At 46.5% G+C, this 19,056-nt stretch overlaps 1 protein-coding gene across 4 annotated transcripts in view; it reads right to left on the bottom strand.

Annotated features, from left to right (window-relative positions):
- dpy19l3 (dpy-19 like C-mannosyltransferase 3) overlaps nucleotides 1-19,056 on the bottom strand; it is a 54,288-nt gene that overhangs the window by 2,524 nt on the left and 32,708 nt on the right. For all 4 annotated transcript variants that reach the window (XM_086190496.1, XM_086190502.1, XM_086190481.1 and 1 more), the window contains 2 exons: nucleotides 6,111-6,243; nucleotides 626-784 (listed from right to left, as the gene is read on the bottom strand). In XM_086190496.1, coding sequence (XP_086046622.1) covers nucleotides 626-784; nucleotides 6,111-6,243 — 292 coding nt within the window. The remainder of the gene's footprint in view (nucleotides 1-625; nucleotides 785-6,110; nucleotides 6,244-19,056) is intronic.

Genomic DNA, 19,056 nt, shown 5'->3' with positions numbered 1-19,056 from the left:
GATGAAAAAGTGAAAGTACACTTGAATCAAAGTTTCCCAGGAGTTTCATTGAAAAACTCGAAAATCTAAATCAGCTGCCAAGGTGATGAGTGCCAATATGAATGTGCCTGCTTTGGCCTGAGAGCACCCGAGGATCCTGTTGTTCCAGATGAGCGAAACAAGAAAGAAAGATGGAGGAGGAGGAAGAAGAAGAGGAAGAAGGAAGCTAAGAGGGAAAAAAACGTGAGAATAAAAATCAAGAAGACGACAAGAAATAAGGATAAGAACAGCTGCAAAGTAGGAGCCCCTTCAATAAATCCGTCCCCATGTGAGGTGTGTGTGTGTGTGTGTGTGTGTGTGCGCGTGTGCGCTTTTAGGAGCATCAAACACTCAGCAACTCTGAGTTTCATGTGTCTTACACCACACTGAGCCAGACAGCAGCACAAAAGCTTGTCTTGCCGCTGGTAATCCAAATAGCCAGCACGCCGCAACTGACATCAAAATAAAGCAAAACCGGGGGTGGGGGGAGCAGGTGACAGCGACAGAGCAGGTGAGGAGGGAGACTATTGATCTTCGTGGAGGCTGAGAGCTTTCACCAAGTCACAGGAGCTTGCACCATGAGTCACGTTAAAAGAAAGCCACCCACATGTCCGTTGGCCTGGTCGAGCAGGTCCCGCAATCTGCAGCCTCGCTTGTGCCTCCGCTCGTAACAGATGCTGTTTTCCAGCACCACGTAGTCGGCGCCGACGGCTCTCAGGATGTCATGGACTTCCTCTGGGGACCGGCGAGCATACACCTGATACACCTGCTCTCTCACACACACACACACACACACACACACACACACACAAGAGAAGAAAGGCTTGTTGATACAATGGGGTCGGAGGAAGTCTCACGCACATTTTTCCTCTCAGGAACAGTTTGAGCTGAAACTATCATGAGTGACAAGAAAACAGAAAATAAGAAGTTCGGGGGAGGCTGACGTGTTTAGAAGGGAACGCCTCCTGGCGTGGGACCATTTTGGCGGCAAAGTTATGTTGCCAGAAATGTGTTTAGAACCCGGTTCCTGCGGTCAAGAGAAAGGTCGTCCTCTCCCAAGTTTCCATGGTCATAAAGGACCTTGACGCATCTCAATCCGGCCCGCAACGTCCTCAAAAGAAACCTCAAAAACCAGTAAAAGGAAGGGTCCTCTTATCAATATGTAGGCGTCCAGCTGACTGTCGCCGACTCAGGAAAAAAAGAGAGAAGTCGACCCTGAATGTCGCGGTTTAACCGAGTGGACGTCAGAATATTTGGTCCCAAGCGCAGGCCTAACTAGTGTGATCAGCCAGTACAGTACTCACTTGGTGTTCATGGTTTTTTTTGCCCTCCCTATTTGGGATATTTTGGGATCTACCGGCTAACTCAGAAATTCCCGACCACGTGAATGAAAGTGAATTTGTCGAGTGAAGCCGGAGCTCTACGAACGTCACCTCGGGTGATTCTGTAGTCTGGATCACGTAAAGAAAGTATGTCCTAGTTTGTTTACAAGCAAAGATGGCGGTGAAAAGTTCCAGGAAAACACGAAAAACCTTTTATTAAACACAATGAAACCTCGGCGGCGTCTCCATTGAATTAAACGTCCATCTGCTCGGGCGGAGGGTCGTCAGAGGATTACATTTACAAGCAGTGTCGTGTGGGGAACGGCACCGGCACGGCGGCTGCTCGCCACATGTGGCATCTGCTGAAGATGACGACGTGTTCTGCTTCGTCCTCAAATTGGTGAGAGCTCAGGAGGGTCTGGTGGCCATAACTCAGATCAGCCTCCGCGTTTACGAGCACAGATGAGACGCTCGTCCTCTTCATCAGGATGCAAATTAATCCAGTAAACGCTGGGAAGAGACTGATTTCTGCTGAATTGTACCGCACATGAACGGAATCTCAATTTCTCAATCTCCTGATGTTTCTGTTTGACCAGGTGAAGTCCTGGGCAGGTGACGCTCGCTGCACACGGACCAAATGCAGCAAACGTGCCACACGTCAGGATGCCGGTTGGTGAGCGAAAGCTGAAACCCCTCAAGACTCCAGCTGAGTTCACATGTCTTGCTTGACCTTTGCTGATCAGAGTGGAAAAGGTCGCAACTATCAGTGAGAAATCACTTGCTATTTTCAACGATGTTCTAATATTTCTTATTAACTCATTAACTCATGGTTCTCCATATAGCTCCCACTACAGAACCCCCCCCCCCCCCCCCCAAAAGGAGGAGACTCCAAGCCAACGACAAAAAGAGTTTGTTGTGCGCCACCGGCCCCTGGGCCGATTCCACATACAAATTAAAAAACAAAAACCCAAAACACTAAAACACTGTTTTACTGCATTAAATGAACATCAGCGAGGAAAAGTGTGTTACAAAAAATAAAGCAGTTTCTGCTGAATTTGTGTCACATTGTTCACAGTTCTTTTTTTTCTGTCCAGGTGATTAAACGTGAAGCGTCTCAGTCTTTGCCGAGGCAACAATAAAACCCCATAAATGTCTACATTACTTTGCAGTTTGTATTCTTATTTTTCCATCAAATGGCCTTTTCTGAGTTGTGTTACGTTCCTCGGGATGAGAGGGAACTTTGGCCAACGAATGTAGTGTCTCGGTGGCCCGTAGACGCCGGTGGTTCCATTCCGGATCGTCTTTACGAACGCCTTGACGTGGACAGGGTGGGAATTGAACCGTTAACCTTTGGATTTCTAGACAGCTACTCTGCCTCCCCTCCTGAGCATCCCCAGCTTCGACACTAAAGGAAAAAAAATGTGTGTGAGGCTGACGCACTTTGAACTGCACCTACTGGGTGTGTTAACTCCAACCAAGGGGATGCAAAAAACAAACAAACAAACAAACAAAAAAAAAATCACACAAAGGTGCCGTGAAAACACTTTGTAATGAAGCTGTCCACAAATAAATCATCTTTTCAGTGATAAACAGAGTGGAAGCACCATTAAGGATGTTAAAGATGCATTTGCAGTTTTCTTCTTCTATGCCTGCCGCGCGCGCGCACACACACACACACACGCGCGCGCGCACACACACACACACACACAGCCTGGAAGGTCTGCACCAGTGTCGTGGATCATTAATGAGCTCGTCACTACGCCCAGGCCTCGCCAGCAGCTCAGCATGGCTGGCGTCCAACTGGGAGGCAAAACATAGGCTCAGCTACCCTGGAGATGACCCGTGCATTACTTCCTACTCATTGCGAGGACGCGCACACAGCATCCAGATGCAGAAACAAACCAATTGTTTAGGTAAATAAACACAGTGTTTGTGCAGAATGCTTTATTAGCCGTGGCTGTGTTTGCATGATCTAAGCGCCACAATGCTTCAATCAGTCGAAACATTCTCGCTCGTCTATTTGGTGGCTGCACAACAACAGAGAAACACAAAAGCTAATTGCAAAGTTTGAGACGGAGAGCATGTCGCGTGAAACATGAGTTATTAAGGTTGATTTTAAAAAGTTATTTCTTCCATTAATGACAGGAAAACAAAGAGGCAATGCGCCTCTGTGGCTTTGCTAACACGCAGTACAAAGATGTACTCCAGGGAGCACGCCACCATTCATCAGTTTAACTAGAACACAACATTTTTGGGGCCCCATTTTTCCTACTTTCCTGCTCGGTCTCTTAATGGATGCACAATGTACTCTGAGCATCTTCTGATCCCATATTCATTCACACAATCAGTGCAGGTCACTGGCCCCCATCTACTGACAATCCCCCTGGTCTCTCACGAAAGACATTAGCAGCCAGCTGAGTGAGATGGATGGCTGAGGCAACGTGGCGCCGGCTGCCGAGGCACAATACTGATCTCTGTGTGGGCGAGAGGCTGCCACGGGAGCAGCACAAGAAATCCTGACTGTGATTCAGCCACCAAAGTGTCTTCTAAAGCTTGAACGTTGCAACAGTGGAATGGAAACCAAGAAATAACATCAAGTCGTGCGTACTTGAGCAGCCGTGCTCTTATTGCAGCAGAATGTTTGGATGAAATGTCGCAAAATCCCAAAACGCCTGGGAACACGAGGTCCTAACTTGATTCACGCTGTGCAAACGTCCATATTCGACTTCCAGTTGCGTCTCCTTCCTCCTGTACACGCTAAAATAAAAACAGCTCACGCAGGAAGTGAGTCATCAGCCTGGGAAGGAAGGCCCTCGCAGACGCGGCTGACCGACAGCCTGTTGAAGACACAGCAAAGCAACGGAGGGGAAACATAACACAGATAAATGAACGTGGATTTTACAATAAATTCACCTGTGTAGAATTTCTCCTCTCATATTTTTATGTATTGTCTTTCGTTCTATGTCTCTTATCTATTTCAGTTTAAATAACCTTTTTTTTTAATTTCCTATTTTACTTTTTTCTTTAAATTTTCCAGAAATGTTTTATTACCTCATCTTTTATATGCATTTTTAATAAGTTATTTACAATTTTATTCACTCATAAACTTTTCTTCATAATTCTTGCCCTTGTTGTACATATTTAAGTGTTTGTGTGTGTGTGTGTTCTATGGCTCTATGACTCTTCAACGTGTGTGTGTGTGGGGATTACTTGCAGCTAACTGCTCTTTTAATTGATTTTGTCTTGTGGCTCGCTGACAGCGTGCTCATGCCTCCCGCTGACATCATCACGCTCGCCCCTGTAAACGTCTGATCACCTCTGATCCGAGTCGCGGCACAAAAGCGTCCTGCGTTTGGGCACACAAACACAGTCCTGCACCGGACTCGAACCCACAACCCCGGGCCCGGGGTAGCTTAAACCAGTAGGCCCCGACATTTGTTCCAGCGTGTCTCTTCGGGTGTTGTGAGGCGAGCTGGCTACCAACACTTACTGTCTACTCCCAAGTTTATTTGCATAATTAAATGCCAAGAGGTGAGAAGCAGCACAGAAAATACAACATTCAGTGAACAGACCACCAGTGTAGGTGAAAGGTGGCCAAAACAATGCCAATAGTGTTTATTTTAGCCGATACCTGTCCATTAAAACATGCCCTGACTGGCCCTGGAACCGCTCTGACATTTCTACAAACAAATCCAAAGGACAAAGCCATGTAAACATTTCCAAGAAACTGTGGTGCACCTCCACCCACATGCAGGCTCTAGAGGCATTAATTCCAGCTTCAGGAATCAAACATGAATTCTTGTGTTCGTCAGACTAAAAACTGGAAATTCAAAATGCATGTTAACATGTTGGCCCCACCAAAAGCTGTCCTCAGAGTTGGACAAACGTACCGTGGCACCTCTTTTCGGGCGTGTGTGTGTTTGTGTGCGTGCGTGTGTGTGTTCGGGGTTTGTTCTGCGGGTCCCACTGCAGTGTTTCACCTGCACCAACAGCCAGGATTAAAGGACCGACTACCACACGCTTCCTCCATCACATGCGGACCAGGACACATGCACCCATCTGGCTTCCCACCCCCAGACAACTGAGTCTCCAGGCAACAGGGGGCCCCAGTGTTGGTGGGCAACACGAGAGACTGCTGCACCGCCAGAAAACAACTGGACAGACGGGGACACAAACCTAGTTTTGGGTCTTCCGACCAGGACGCTGCTTGCTTACTTGCTTGGTGCGCGACCACACCCAGGTGAAGGGGGCACGTCCCCACCCAGGGCTCAGGATAGATTCTCTACTGAGAAATAAATGGCCCAGCAACCATGCTGACGGTGTCTTTATCTACAGTTGCTCAGGGAGACAAAGAGGAAGTAAATTTGTTTCGTCAGGTGTTTATAGACAGAAACAAGTTAAAGATGTGTTTTGGTAAATATGATTATTTCGTTCTGTCTACTTTTCTAAACAGCGGCGCCTCACGTCTCACGCCGACTACACTCCCGTGAGCGGGTCATAAATTGTAAAGAATAACTCCCCCTGGTGGCTGGCAGGTGGATGATATACATATACACCTGTGGATTCAGACTTGGTGTGCGGTGGAGCAGTAAAACAGCTTGCAAATGGACATTCAAATCTACTTGACTCACTCCTCTGGCTGACATTGAAATGACCGTCCCTCCAGCTGAAAGCTGATCTGTTTCATGTGTTGTGTTTGCGTTATCTCGCAGCCCCTCCGGTAGCCTCCGTACCTCTGAGCATGGCTGAGTGAAGTGTAGCCGACAGTACCTGTTTGGTCCTCTCCCGCAGGTCGTTATCTTCATAATGGGGGTGGTTGGTTAGAACTCTGCCTGTGCACAGCTTGATGCCAGCCAGCAGCTGCATGCTGCCTGCAAATACAGCCCGCTTAGGGGTCTTTGTGCTGCGGAAAGACAGAAGAGGGGAAATGGACGACACATTATTTACTGGCATACATAAAAAAAGATACTGTAACAGTTTTATACAAAGTAGAGTCGATGTTAGAGCTTGCAGAGGGACGGATAAAATAAGAAGAAAGACCTGTTCTGTGGTTGTGAAGGAGAGTGGATTGTTTGGTGGAGGGGTGCATGTGTGGTGGGGAGGGGCATTCACGGCTGCACCCAGTCATCAAAAGAAAGCTGGATTGCTTTACTTCATTTTGTAGTTTTGTTAGTCCATCATCTTGCATTAGCTGCAATAATTGGCCCATGATGAAGGCACGGGAGGGTCTTTACTGGACGTGGCTTCAAGGGCGGTGTGGCATTAGGACCAAACATGAAAACCTTCATTGTGCAGACATGAAGTTGCACAAGACATGTTAGTTGCTGCAGAGCCAAAACAGACAAAAAAGCAAACAAACAAACAAACGTGTGAGCACAAGGTCAAGGCCTTGTGAGGTTTCCCACGTGACAACTCTGTTGATACGTGCGGAATGAAATCTGTGTGTTGCTTATTAGACAAACTTGACCTTGCAGGCCTCTATTAAGAACAGGGCTTTTCTACTTATGGCGAAGCTCACCTTTGACCTGGGATGTTAAGCGAAGGGTCATTTTTAATCTTAACTCCTGGCTACACAGAGGACGGTGCAGCAGCAGCCAGACAATGCTGATTGCACGCGTTAAAAGTACTGACAGGAGATTCTTTGACACCGGGGCCTCAGGTGTAGCAGCAGGGGTTGGGTCTAACGGAGAAGCACATATTCAAACAGATACCGGATACAGCGAGGAACAAGACCTGCTTCTCACCTGATGGGAAACTGCAAGAACAAGAATAAAAACAGCTTGAAGGGCACCAGATCCCCTACGTACACCAACGCCGATGAAAAAAGGCAGTTTGTCGCTGTGTTTAATGGACGAGCGCCAAAATTGACTGATTCTCTCTCTTTGCCCATAATATGCCTGTCCACCAGGTTGTAGGAAGAAAAATCCCCGCCGGGGAACCAGCTGTTCTTTAAAGCGGAGAGCGGAGTAGGCTACAAGGGTTATTTAGCGCGGACGGTCAGCGGCACACGTGCGTGGTCAGGCTGTGGTGGCCTGTTAGCTCATAGCTCAGCTCAGCTCATTGCTTGCGTGTCTTTGCAACACAAATAAAGAGGAATGATGAGCAGCTCCTTTGAACAGCTCCCAGGTATGAGGGACGCAGGATCCAGCTCCTATCAAAGAGCCGCAAACAGCATTGCTCCCAGGAAGTTCCACGGTTACACCGGTTAACCAGACGACAGTGAAAGGGATCCGATACCAACCGGACCTGATGAACCGGCGTCTCTCATTAATAGCAGCTTACATCAACAACCTGCTCCCTTTATCCAACTCTAGCATTAACAATAAGAGATACATGGTTGCTTCTGTTTTGTGCGTGTTTAGCCCTCACGCGTCTGATTATGTATTCTGTATGTATTCTGTTCACTCTGTGTTGTGAGTTTATTTGATTGTTCTGGGATTCCCCAGGTATCGTGTGTGTGTTCTTGTGGACTGATGATGTGTGGGTCCACCAGTCTCATCGTGCATGAAAAATGAATAAGTAACGTCAGTCCATGGTGCAATTTGGCTCTGTTTGCGGGTCAAAGCTGAAAAACTGACCGCCAGCTGCCACATTACGACTGAAGAAGGAGAAGGAGAAGAAGGAGGAGGAGGAGGAGGAGGAGCAGAAGAAGAAGAAGGAGGAGGAGGAGGAGCAGAAGAAGAAGAAGAAGAAGAAGAAGAAGAAACAATAAAATGATCTTGAATTCGTCTGGCAATGACAATCTTAACGATTTCCCATCTTGACAGCAACAAGCGCGACAAATAAATACTTATAAAAGAGAAAAAACCTTATACTCATATACTTATACTGCAATACAGGCTGTGTGATGGGTGACACCCTGGTCAATCACTTTATGTGCGCGGACGACCTCGCCCTGACATCGCCCTGCTCTGGTGGGTTCCAACAGTTACTCAACATTTGCTCCAACTATGGCATTGACTATGATGTTAAATACAGTGCCAAGAAGAGCGTGGTCCTAGTTTGAAGAACTAAAGATGACCTTGAACTCAAGTTTCCCGCTTTCTATCTTGCTGGAGATGCACTGAGTGTGTCTAACTATACAAAGTATTTGGGTCACATGATAACTGACACTCTGGAAGATGATGCAGACATGTCTGGACAGAGGAGATTCCTCAATGTTCAAGCTCACATGTTGATCCGTAAATTCCACCGTTGTCCTGTTGAAGTAAAGGTCGACCCATTCAGAGCGTATTGTGCCCTCTCTGTGCTGCTCCACTGTGGGTCAACTTCAAAAAGGAGAGCCTACACAAGCTTAAAGTTGCGTATAATGTCTGCTTACGGATACTTCTAGGAGAACCAAGGGGCACGAGAGCAAGTGACCTCTTTTGCAATCTGGGCCTCACCACCTTCGTGGCCCTGCTGAGGAACCGTGCGTATCGTTTCATGAGACGGCCGGACCGTTCTCCTCACAACATTACTGCCCTGATGACAGACCCAGGACGCAGTTCTGTCAGGTTCACCTCCAAAATCCAGGAACACTGGCATAGGTGCCTCTTTTTTTTTAAATGACTATTTCCTTTCATCTTTTCTTTTTCTCTCTCTTCTTATACTGTGCACTGTTTGTGATCATGTGTGGGCTATGAGACTCAACAGCCGGCTAGCTCGTTAGTGTCAACCCTTTACAAAACCCATGCGAGCTCTGGAACAATAAACAGGAAAAGTTCCAGTTATGTCACACAGGAACAGTGATCAACAGGTGCAACAATCTACGATATATCGCCTGATAGATCCTGCACGTGCGAACTGAAATCATGAATGAGCAAGCAGGCGTGTGCTTAAGCGCGTTTGCTGCAATGAAGCGTGTGCGCGTTGGCTCGGGCAGGTTCACGGGCCGGTGTGGGAGCTGAAGTCTCGGCCTTGTGACCTGCAGCACAAGTGGGCCATTTCTATTCCTTCCCTGCCTCTCTGGGAGGGTGTGAATTTGATTGCTCACTACATCCTTGGAAATAGCCTCCAAGACTTCCCCTCCAAGCTGATTTACATTTAATTTCACATTTATATTCCCCTGTCAGCGGGGTGTGGTGGCATGCACCCTGCTGATGTTATAAAAATGAAATAATGATATTAATACCAGGAAATGGGGCTGGGTCGGCTGATTGTGGCATGTTTATACTTTCTACTACAGGTTTCCTGCACTTGAATGTTAAACTGTTCATTGGCACCTGTTGATCATCTTCAAAGAGCAGCATTGACATATTTTGAGCTTTTAAAAAGCCCCCACTGATGATAACCTCCTTCCCTTCCCCTCTGCAGGAGGACGCTCGACGCACCAAACGGCTGCTAATGTTGGCGTGTTGTCAAACTGCACCGCTCCTGTTCACCACGAGGTCAGCCACGTTTCCCCAGCAGTTTTAAATGGATTCTAAAATATCACATGAAGAGTTGTTGGTTTTTTTTTGCAGCAGCAGCAGCAGCAACAAAAAAAGTTATGTCGGCTTGAGGTGGTTTTTGAAAAGCAGGTAATACTCTTAAAGGAAGATTAGGTTCAAGGAATCATTTTCCAGGACATATTCCAGGTTTTTTGTGATAATAAAGGACAAAACTTTCTCCCACACATCTATGAAGTTTACCTGAAGGCCCAGAATTGACACATTTGCCACACATAGTTTGAGAGTTCCAAATTGCAGAGCCATTTGAGGGACTGATGCAGGGACAAGGTATTTTAGTCGGTAGGATGTGGAAGTTCGATCCCTCCTCCCATAGGGAGGTGGTGCAGGAGCCTCTGGTCTTGCTCCAGCAGGCTGAGGAACAGCTTCTTTATATCCACTTACACATCGCCTCCTGTAGACTACTTTATGTATTATTTATTCTCTACGTATTGCTACAGAACGTGTTTTTTTCATCTGAGTATAATCTGTACACTCAGCACTTAACTTAGCAGCACTCTACTCTTTTGTATTCTGGTCTGATTCAACACTGCATTTCTTTGTACTTGTGCAGTCACAATTACATCTAATCTTATCTAAGATCTCAACAGGTTCCCTCAACAACAAGTCAGCCAGAGCAGACAATAAGCTTGGTGGCAAAGCAAAGTTTATGAGACTGACATCTTGAGTCCACTGAGATCATCTTAATTGATAAGCACGCATATTTGCATGTCTGCTCCTTCATGCCAAATCCAAATATGGTCAGGTTTCACCTCCCTCTGACCCCAGGGAACAGACACACACCTGGATGTGCAGGAGCTCCCCCGTCCCTGCAGGGACGAGGCGTCAAAGCGCCCCTCGATACGACAAAATTCTGCTGTTGAAAAGCACTGGAGTGTCAAAAAGTAATATTTATGCAGTCATATAATAAAGTTAGTGGGTAACAAGTCAAACAGGCTTTTTAAATTCACTGCACCTCGAAAGCCGCACGCCTGCATCTCCGTTTGGTTGTTGCTATGGAGATCTGTGATTTGGCTTCTTAATAGATTAACTTATCACCTGTTGTCACAAAAGGACTCAAGCTAATCTCTGTAATTCTGTTTCTTTCCGTTGTTTGTGTGGCAGACACACATCTTATTCAAAAAGCACTTAAAAGTGATCAACACAATCGTGGTCCACCCAAACACACGTTTCTACTTGTTCTCTCTGATTAGACCTCCTTTCATTGGGAGTACCACAGCCTGAATGCTTTATAATTCACAGACTGCTGAGGACGAAAGATAAGCCATGTACGTGATGTTTTCAAGGCAGCGATATGAATTTATCTTATCGCAAGTTGTTTTTTTTCCTGAAATGTACATAATGAATGTGAAGTACTGCCCATCAACATGCCCACAAACATGTTTTATGCCCCCGAACGTCACGAGCGACTCGACTCCAGAGTTGGTGCAGGGTTGATGATCAACTGGGACTGAAAGCTTTCCAAAAAGGGGCCCGCCAGGCCACCGTCCTCAAAAACTGACGTCTAACTTCAGACTGAGACGCGTGCATCGTTTACTATTGGCCTTCGTCAACGTCACATCACCGACATGCAACCTCATTATTTTATAACTTTTGCTAGATTTCACAAAGATTTTTTTTCCCCCAGGTCTCACCAGGAAATATTTGGGATTCCATGTTTCCAGTTGTTGCGATCGCTGGCTTGTTTTAATCATTCATGTTTTTGTACAATGGGATAAAAACAATTCTTGGGCGCGTGCAAACCGTCAAACATCCGACTGAAAACTAACAATAAAGGAGCCAATTCAGGCTGAGCCGAGGGTTGGACAAGAGCTCATTTCTGGTTAATCAATGGGATGAACACGACACGCGGTGTTTTAGGGGTGGCGACAGCCGTGCTGTTAAAACAACGAGGAAATAAACAACAACATTTAGGCTCCATGGTTCCAGCTGGAGGAGAACATGGCAACCAGCATAGCAACATCAGAAAACGCTGCATCACTGCAACTTTCTGACTACACCTGGAGAAGAATTTTAGTCATAATGGTGATACTAAAATACACATTACTGACGAAAAAGTTCATCGAAATACTTGCAACATATTTACAGCAACAATAGGAGACATGAAATCCCAACAGTCTTCTGGCACAACCTGGAAAAATCTTTGTGAAAACAAACTTCAGACGATAAAACTTAGCTGCCCAAAGGCAAATTTCTCTCAAAATGTCATGCAACTGCATTTTCATGACCGAACGATCTTTAAATACTAAATCTTATACCTATAATGACAAGAACGCCAGCCAGAGACGTGACCTCTGGAGTTTAGAGCTCTTCTTGTAAAACGATACACATGCACACAGAGTTACAATTTCTCCATTCAATGATGAGGCCAAGAGGCTAAATTCTGCCAATTTAGACAATTTAAACACCAAAAGCTGCATGACGGCAACACGACAATTACAGCAGCGGGAGCTGAATCCGAAGATATGAAAACAACATAGCAAGGACAGGGTTTCACAGCAGGAACGTAGAAAACACATTCACCAGACAGACTGATTTAAAGAGGAACACGGTCACGCGTTCCCTCAGGACGGATCTCGTCATTTGTTTTAATTAGACAGACAGGTGGACATGAGGAGACGAATCCCCGGCCTGCCCGCCGTCTACCAGAGGAAAAACCTGCAAGAAAACACAGCTGCTAGTTAGGGTGCTCACCGGTAGCCTGCCGGAGAAGATGGAGCAACCTGTGCCAACGGCGACATGCTGCTTAAACCAACCTGCATTAGTAATAAGCAACATGACAACATGATGAACATGTTTGTTTGGATTTTCTGCTGAGCAGACGCAGCAACATGGCCGTCATATTTCAGAGCGGGTGGGGGAGGGGACGATCTGCACAGAGCAGAAGTTTGCTAGCTATCAACTGGGTGTTTTTCTCGAGTTGGCGATGAGGCGAGACACGGCGGCCAATACGCCGCAAGTGTGTTTACGTGCCTATGAACTGATTAACTGATCATTATCCGATTTCTTGAGTTGCCAGATTATCTCAGTGGTCATACAAACACCATAATCCTGTGGTCTTTACTGGCTAAAGGCCTTTGATTGGATTATGAGAAATCTGATCAACACATCTGCTTTTTCTGCCCAATCTTCTGATTCAGTGAAAGCACAGAAATTAATCTGTTTTCTTTTGTTTTTAGACACACGGCTGGAAACTCAGAAGAAGGTGTTGCTCAGATGTTGCATGTTTTTTTTTGGGGGGGGGGGGGGGAGTGGAGAAGAGAGTAACGCTTGCTGAAATGAAGAATACAAACCTTTATGCCCTCTAGGCAGGAGAAAATATAGCAACAGCGACACATTCAAAGTATGTTTGAAAATGGCAGCGGCGAGCTTTACAGGAGGTGTAGCACAAATGAAAATATTGAGAGGCAACGCCACGTTTGGAAAACCCCAGCAGATGTTTAGAAAAACAACCAGAAACATGAGTTTTACATCCCGGACTGAGAGAAACCCCACTCTTCACCAAGTTACTTAAAACAGGGTTTTTTTCCCGACAATTACTAAGCGCACGTGTGTCACTGCCACCACTGGCAGACGGTCATCATGATCACTTTAGACAAACCTCAACCACTCAGGATGCTCATGAGTCCTTTTTGGTATTCTGGTCATTTTGGTGTTCGTCAAAGGCACTCGCACACCATTTTCTCGTGTCGGCACAAGGACTTGTGGGTTTAACAAAGTTAAAGTTAGTCAAATATGCTGACTGTCTCTGAACGGGTCTCCACGCAGAGCAGCTCGACGAGCCCTCCTGAATTTGCAGCAAAAAAAAAATGCTGTCAAAGCTCTCATTAATAATTTCCAGCGCAGCTTATAAAGAATACAGAGACGCAGATTCATCCGGGACTCGTATTATCAGATGACCTCTGAATCTGAGGAAAAATAGCGTGCATAGTCAGAACTCTTTAGTGAGAGAAAACAGGAGCATTTATTGATTCTGACAGCTAATGCGGAAAGGCAGGAGGACACAAAATAGAGGAAACAACAGAAGAATAAGCTTCTCTTGATGTGTATTTTTGTTTCGAGCTGCAGTGAAACCCTATCTGGACCCTCTGGTCTGTGATTTGGTGAAATGGGGAAACTGAGATTAGTTTCAGCCGGTCCACACTGTATTGTGTCTCTAAGCTACGAGGTATATAACTGCTGTTCCACATTTGGAACATAGAGTTTTCTCCCTGACTGTCTCATGGGCTGCTGTTCTCTCTGTGCTGCATATCTATTTGTTCCCCCTGCATCTTGACACTCAGCGCTGAATTCAAATGTCCAGGAGCAGAGCCGAGGAGATGCCGCCATTCGTCCCTACGTTTTACTATCTGACAAGACACTTGGCTACACAAGAGTGAAAATCTGAACGTGACAAGCAGAGAAGCAACGTAGCCGCACCCCATATTTGTGACTTTATTACAACGCACTCGGGACTCGACCTCCCATATGAATGACCTCCAAATGCTCCTAAAAAAAAAATTCAAAGATTCAAAAATAGGACTTTTTTTGTTTTGTTTTAATTCTATGACCTCACTGGTTTTCACCACATGAATGCCACCATGAGCCCAAGTCAACCGGGGCACAGCCGAGCCGTTTACTGACCAGAGTTTGTGACCTCATAGACCGCATGTAAAGAAGGCGTGCCCATACTCAGGCTCCCGTGTTCAGTCTGGGTGGGTTGCCAAGAGGGAGATTCATGCTCACTGTTTCCCATCCCTGGATCTATCCCTGCTTGGTGGTTGCACATCATTCCTCCTTTTCTGGCCCTTTCCTCGCTTGTTGAACGAATACTGGAACTCCTCTTGTTGTTGGGAGGTCGCCATCTTATTTCTAGTTGTCATGCTTAACTGTCTTGAGTTTTACAGCGGTGACGATGTTGTGGTACACCACCGCCTCTCACGGTTACGGAGTGTAGACCGGGTTGCATATTGCATATGCGTAGAGCGGCAGAACGACGCCATAGCTCAGTTGTAGTAGAACCGCGAGCATTGAGCGCGCCTGCGGGAAGTTCCTGGCCACGCAAGTCGTTTCTGGGTACACAGCAGTTGAATGAGCAGCCACACACACACACACACACACACACACACACACACACACACACACGCCTGTATTCCAAGGAGAGAGGGCTCATGTTCATCCAGGGGTGGAGGTGCCACGCAACCCTCTGATCCCTGGACACACATGGGATCGTCAGCCTGCTGCTGTTAACCATTGGAAACACGCAAATGAGGGTTTTCCATGCGCAGAGGAGGCTCCTCTGGTCATTATCACATTAACCTACACATTAGCTCCCATTAAGTGCAGGGTCATGAACGACTGCCTTGGGAATCACAGTAATCCCCAGATTAACTGTTTTTGCCACACAAATATCTGCGCTCATAAGGACCTGAGACATGCCTCAGTAGCTCTGTGCTCCTTCCCTCTAATCCTAAACAATCTCACCCTAAATCCATCTTTTAAAGCTACGTTTTATCAGTCCTAACTCTGATTTATAGGAGCTTCTCAATACAAATTAAAAGCATTTATCTGGTCCCTGTGTCGTTAATAAGTCCATTTCAGGCTCTAAACAGCCAAACTACCTCAACAGTTACGATGCTTCCACCATGGTCAAAGCCCTTTGATTGGATAAACGCAGTAAAAACAGATACAATCTCTGAGTCCGATAATGGAGAACAAATCAACTAAGTAATGTAGAATATCGAGGAATCCACAGATGAGAAATGTGACTAACCCCCCCCCCTCCCAGCTACGACCTCCTTGCTAAAAATGTTTCACCATTAGATCCTGAGAACATGTTTGTGAATCTGGTTTCCGAGCATATTCTATTCATCATACATGAGTCACGCATAAATTTCAGCCCCTATAGCTAAGAATTACAACAGTTAGCTCCTGACAGCTCGCCATAAATAACTGGCGCCTCCTCTACATGTTCTTCTCCCTATGTTCTGGCCCTCATTAGGCCACAGTCAGAGAGGTTCCCCTGATCGTTCCGTATAAAACCTAATAACCCCGGCCAGTGAGAGAATGCGTCGCAATATGAACCCCCTTCCCCATCTTAACACTTTCATCTGGAATGTAATTAGCGCAGCAGCGAGAGGCTTAGCGCTCCGCCCTGCTCTCAGCCCCACCAAGGTAATTCTAGGCAGCCCCTAATCCTCAGAGCCTAATGGGATTAGCTCCGGAGGTAAGGGAACCCATGTCACACACAATCCTTGAAAATCCTAACTTCTCCTCCTCTGTCTCAATATCCATCGCTCTCCCCGTCTGTGGCTGCCATTTCACTCTCTAATAGGATTAGACCGGAATTTTGCCATTTCTTAAAAATCACATCAGGTCCACTCAGTGTCATCACGGCGATGATGGAAATAGGATGGCGGTAATGAGCCTGGAATTATGACTTATTCAGTGTGGAAGTGGGATACAGAGATCTTCCACGGGGAAGACCTTGATCTAAATTGATTCTAATGGTATAAATATAGGCTTACGATTAGCATTTTGTTTCCACGGAGAGACTGAAAATCGTCTAAATGTATCGAAGGACACGCGTTGCAAAGAAGTTGCACAAGACTTCCCTGAGTGTTTGTTGGCTCTGTTCCTTTCATTTCTTGTCCATATTGTACGTCGATTTCTCTCCTCGTTGCACTCGACAACATTTGTGCATTACAGCCGACCAAAAGATCAGAAATCTTTACGACAGCGACGTCTTCTGAGAAATGAGATAAAGGTTAATGACAGCACTGTGTCCCGCTGTATCGACGAGTCCGGAAGACAAACGTGTCCTCTTAACTTCACCGCCGAGCGTTTAACTGCGAGGCTGCGAGCACGGCCAGTTACTCTGCCGACTGCTGAGCTGCACGCATCCATCACGTCACCCACCAGATACTTTATTTCAACACAGCCGGACGCAGGATTCTGTGTTTTCCGTTCACAAATATTCCGTGTCTGTCTGGTCAAATGGACGAAGACGTGGATACAGATTAGAGGATTACCAAAAGCACTTTCTTTCACCTGGACTCACAGCTTCATCCTGCCGATGATCGGCAGCTGTTCTCATGGGATGTGATGAACTTTCCAGATATCAGTCAAAGCCGCAGGTCCAAACCATGGAGATGAAGTCATGGCTTGTGGAAAACTTTAGATTTTGAATTAAAAGGCTCATTAAAACATAAATTAATGGCGTTATTTTTTTCTTTGACAAGAGACCATTGTGTAAGGGAGATAACATCCTTCAAAGTCCATAATCAGGAATTAATGGACTCCGCAGAGGCCACCATCCAACATCATCCATTAATTCCTGATAATGGACACCTCGTCAGTCCCTTACATATTTAATAAATAATTAACATTCGACCAAAGACTGATGCATGTGAGGCAAGCAATTAAAAATGAAGTGAAAAAACAGACAATTAGAGTCGTTTAAAGGAGATTCATGGCACAACCAGCCACGAAACACGGTCTCGCCCAGACAGCCACGAACACCGCCTCACCTTCAACATCCCCTGAGATTTTTATCCACACATATTGAGAACTGCAGCTCAATTGGACTGTAGATTGTGCTTTCAAGTCTCCCTGCCAGATCTGTGAATTCTGCAGCGCGTTCAGGCCTCTCGGTGCCTGCGCCGTCCTCCTCGCACACCCGCCGGTGCCGCGTCTCCGTACCGACGATCGTGAGCCGACGACGAACCCTTTATCGCCCGTGACAGCAGCTCCGTCAGAGTGACCGCAGGATGGAGAACAAAAGCAGTCTCATCATCACCGTCCGCAGTGACTGATTGGAAGAGGAAAACATGACCCCTCGTTTTTAAGAATGCCAGCGACTGAGGCGTTTCCAACATTTTGTTCGATGACAACAGTTCTGCTGTATATTCACCTGACATTTAAAACAAACGACCGGAGAGATCTTCCTCTCAACGATGTTCCAGGAGTAATCTGTTATTTTCAGGGGAGGGGGGACGTCTGCAGCTGCCTGCTCACCTTATTTAGTGTTCTAATGCCTTTGTGTGCATACTATTTTCTCTGAAGACCGTTTGCGGGGGACTCGTATCACCTAGAGAACTCCAGTAATCAATCATGGCACAGGTTTTTAATCCCATGAGTATCTGCCGAGACCTTCATTTGTAAACTAAGAATTTCACAGCGAGGTAGCATTCCCCCATCCAAGGTGTGATGGTGATTATGCGGAGTCCAGCTACGGCTCTTCCCTCTCCTCTGCTCTGCACCTCCTCCAAGTTTGGTGGAAATCTGTCTTTTAGTGCTCTGTGTGATCCTGCTGACAGGCAGAAATACTCCACCAGAAGCCTCCTCGTGGAGGTGACTAACTACCTGCCATATTTCACCGGCAACCCTAAAGTGGCGGTGCTAGGTCTGCGTAAATTGGCGTTTCATCTCTGAGATTTGAGCCTTGAGCCGGCAGCTTCACTCTGTACAGCTGCCCAAGTCTCCTCCCCTCCTCGTTGTCAGTCACAGCGAGTCCCGCTGGGCACCGTCTGCGGGGACAAGTGAGCCGCTTGTGACCCACATTTATAAAGTTACTGATCCATTTCTTCCAGAGCTGCTGTGTAACTGAACTCACTTCTGTAACTGCAGCAGTTTTTTTTTTTTTTTTTTTGAGGAGCAGCTGCTGCCTCATCCGCCCACCACCCATCGACCAATCGATTAGTTGGAGGGTAGGTCAAATTTCAGTTGAGCAAGATTTCCTTTAGTTGACAGCAGCCCTTGGTGGCTAAAGGTTACTTCCCTCTGACACACAACAGCAACCCTCTGCTTTGAGGAGACAAACACAAAGGTCTGAAACATAGCGAGGAAAAAAGCTTGGTCATATTTAGCTGGCTTAGCGTGAACGGCCACACTAAGCCGGATCAACCAGCAATTCAGGTTCAGCGCACCCAACTGACACGGAGAATAATCTGGAAATATGGGATGGGAGACAGTAGGTGATGTGTCCCTCGCCAGACATCACGGTTGCATAGTTACATGCTATGCAATGTTGCCGGCAAAGCCAACAGCGAGCCCTATGCTCCGCATCCAACCTGATGACCAGAAAATGACAGACGCACAGATGTGCAAACACAAAATCACACACAGCAGCCACAGCACCGAGCCGTTCCAAATCACAGCTCCATCTCGGATCCCACAAGGCAAGTTCTCTTGATCGAAAGCCCGGCTGCAGAGACCCCGAGGTGGGATCCAGCTATGCCAACAGCTGGGTCCTTTCCAGCACCCCCATGTCTTATTCATGGAGACCCATCGGCTCTCATCACTCATCA

This window comes from Aulostomus chinensis, chromosome 2 (genome assembly GCF_037954235.1).
Source record: "Aulostomus chinensis isolate RoL2024-O1b breed Wild chromosome 2, RoL_Achi_v1.0, whole genome shotgun sequence".
NCBI lineage: Eukaryota > Metazoa > Chordata > Actinopteri > Syngnathiformes > Aulostomidae > Aulostomus > Aulostomus chinensis.
This window is presented reverse-complemented; position numbering and strand designations above follow the sequence as displayed.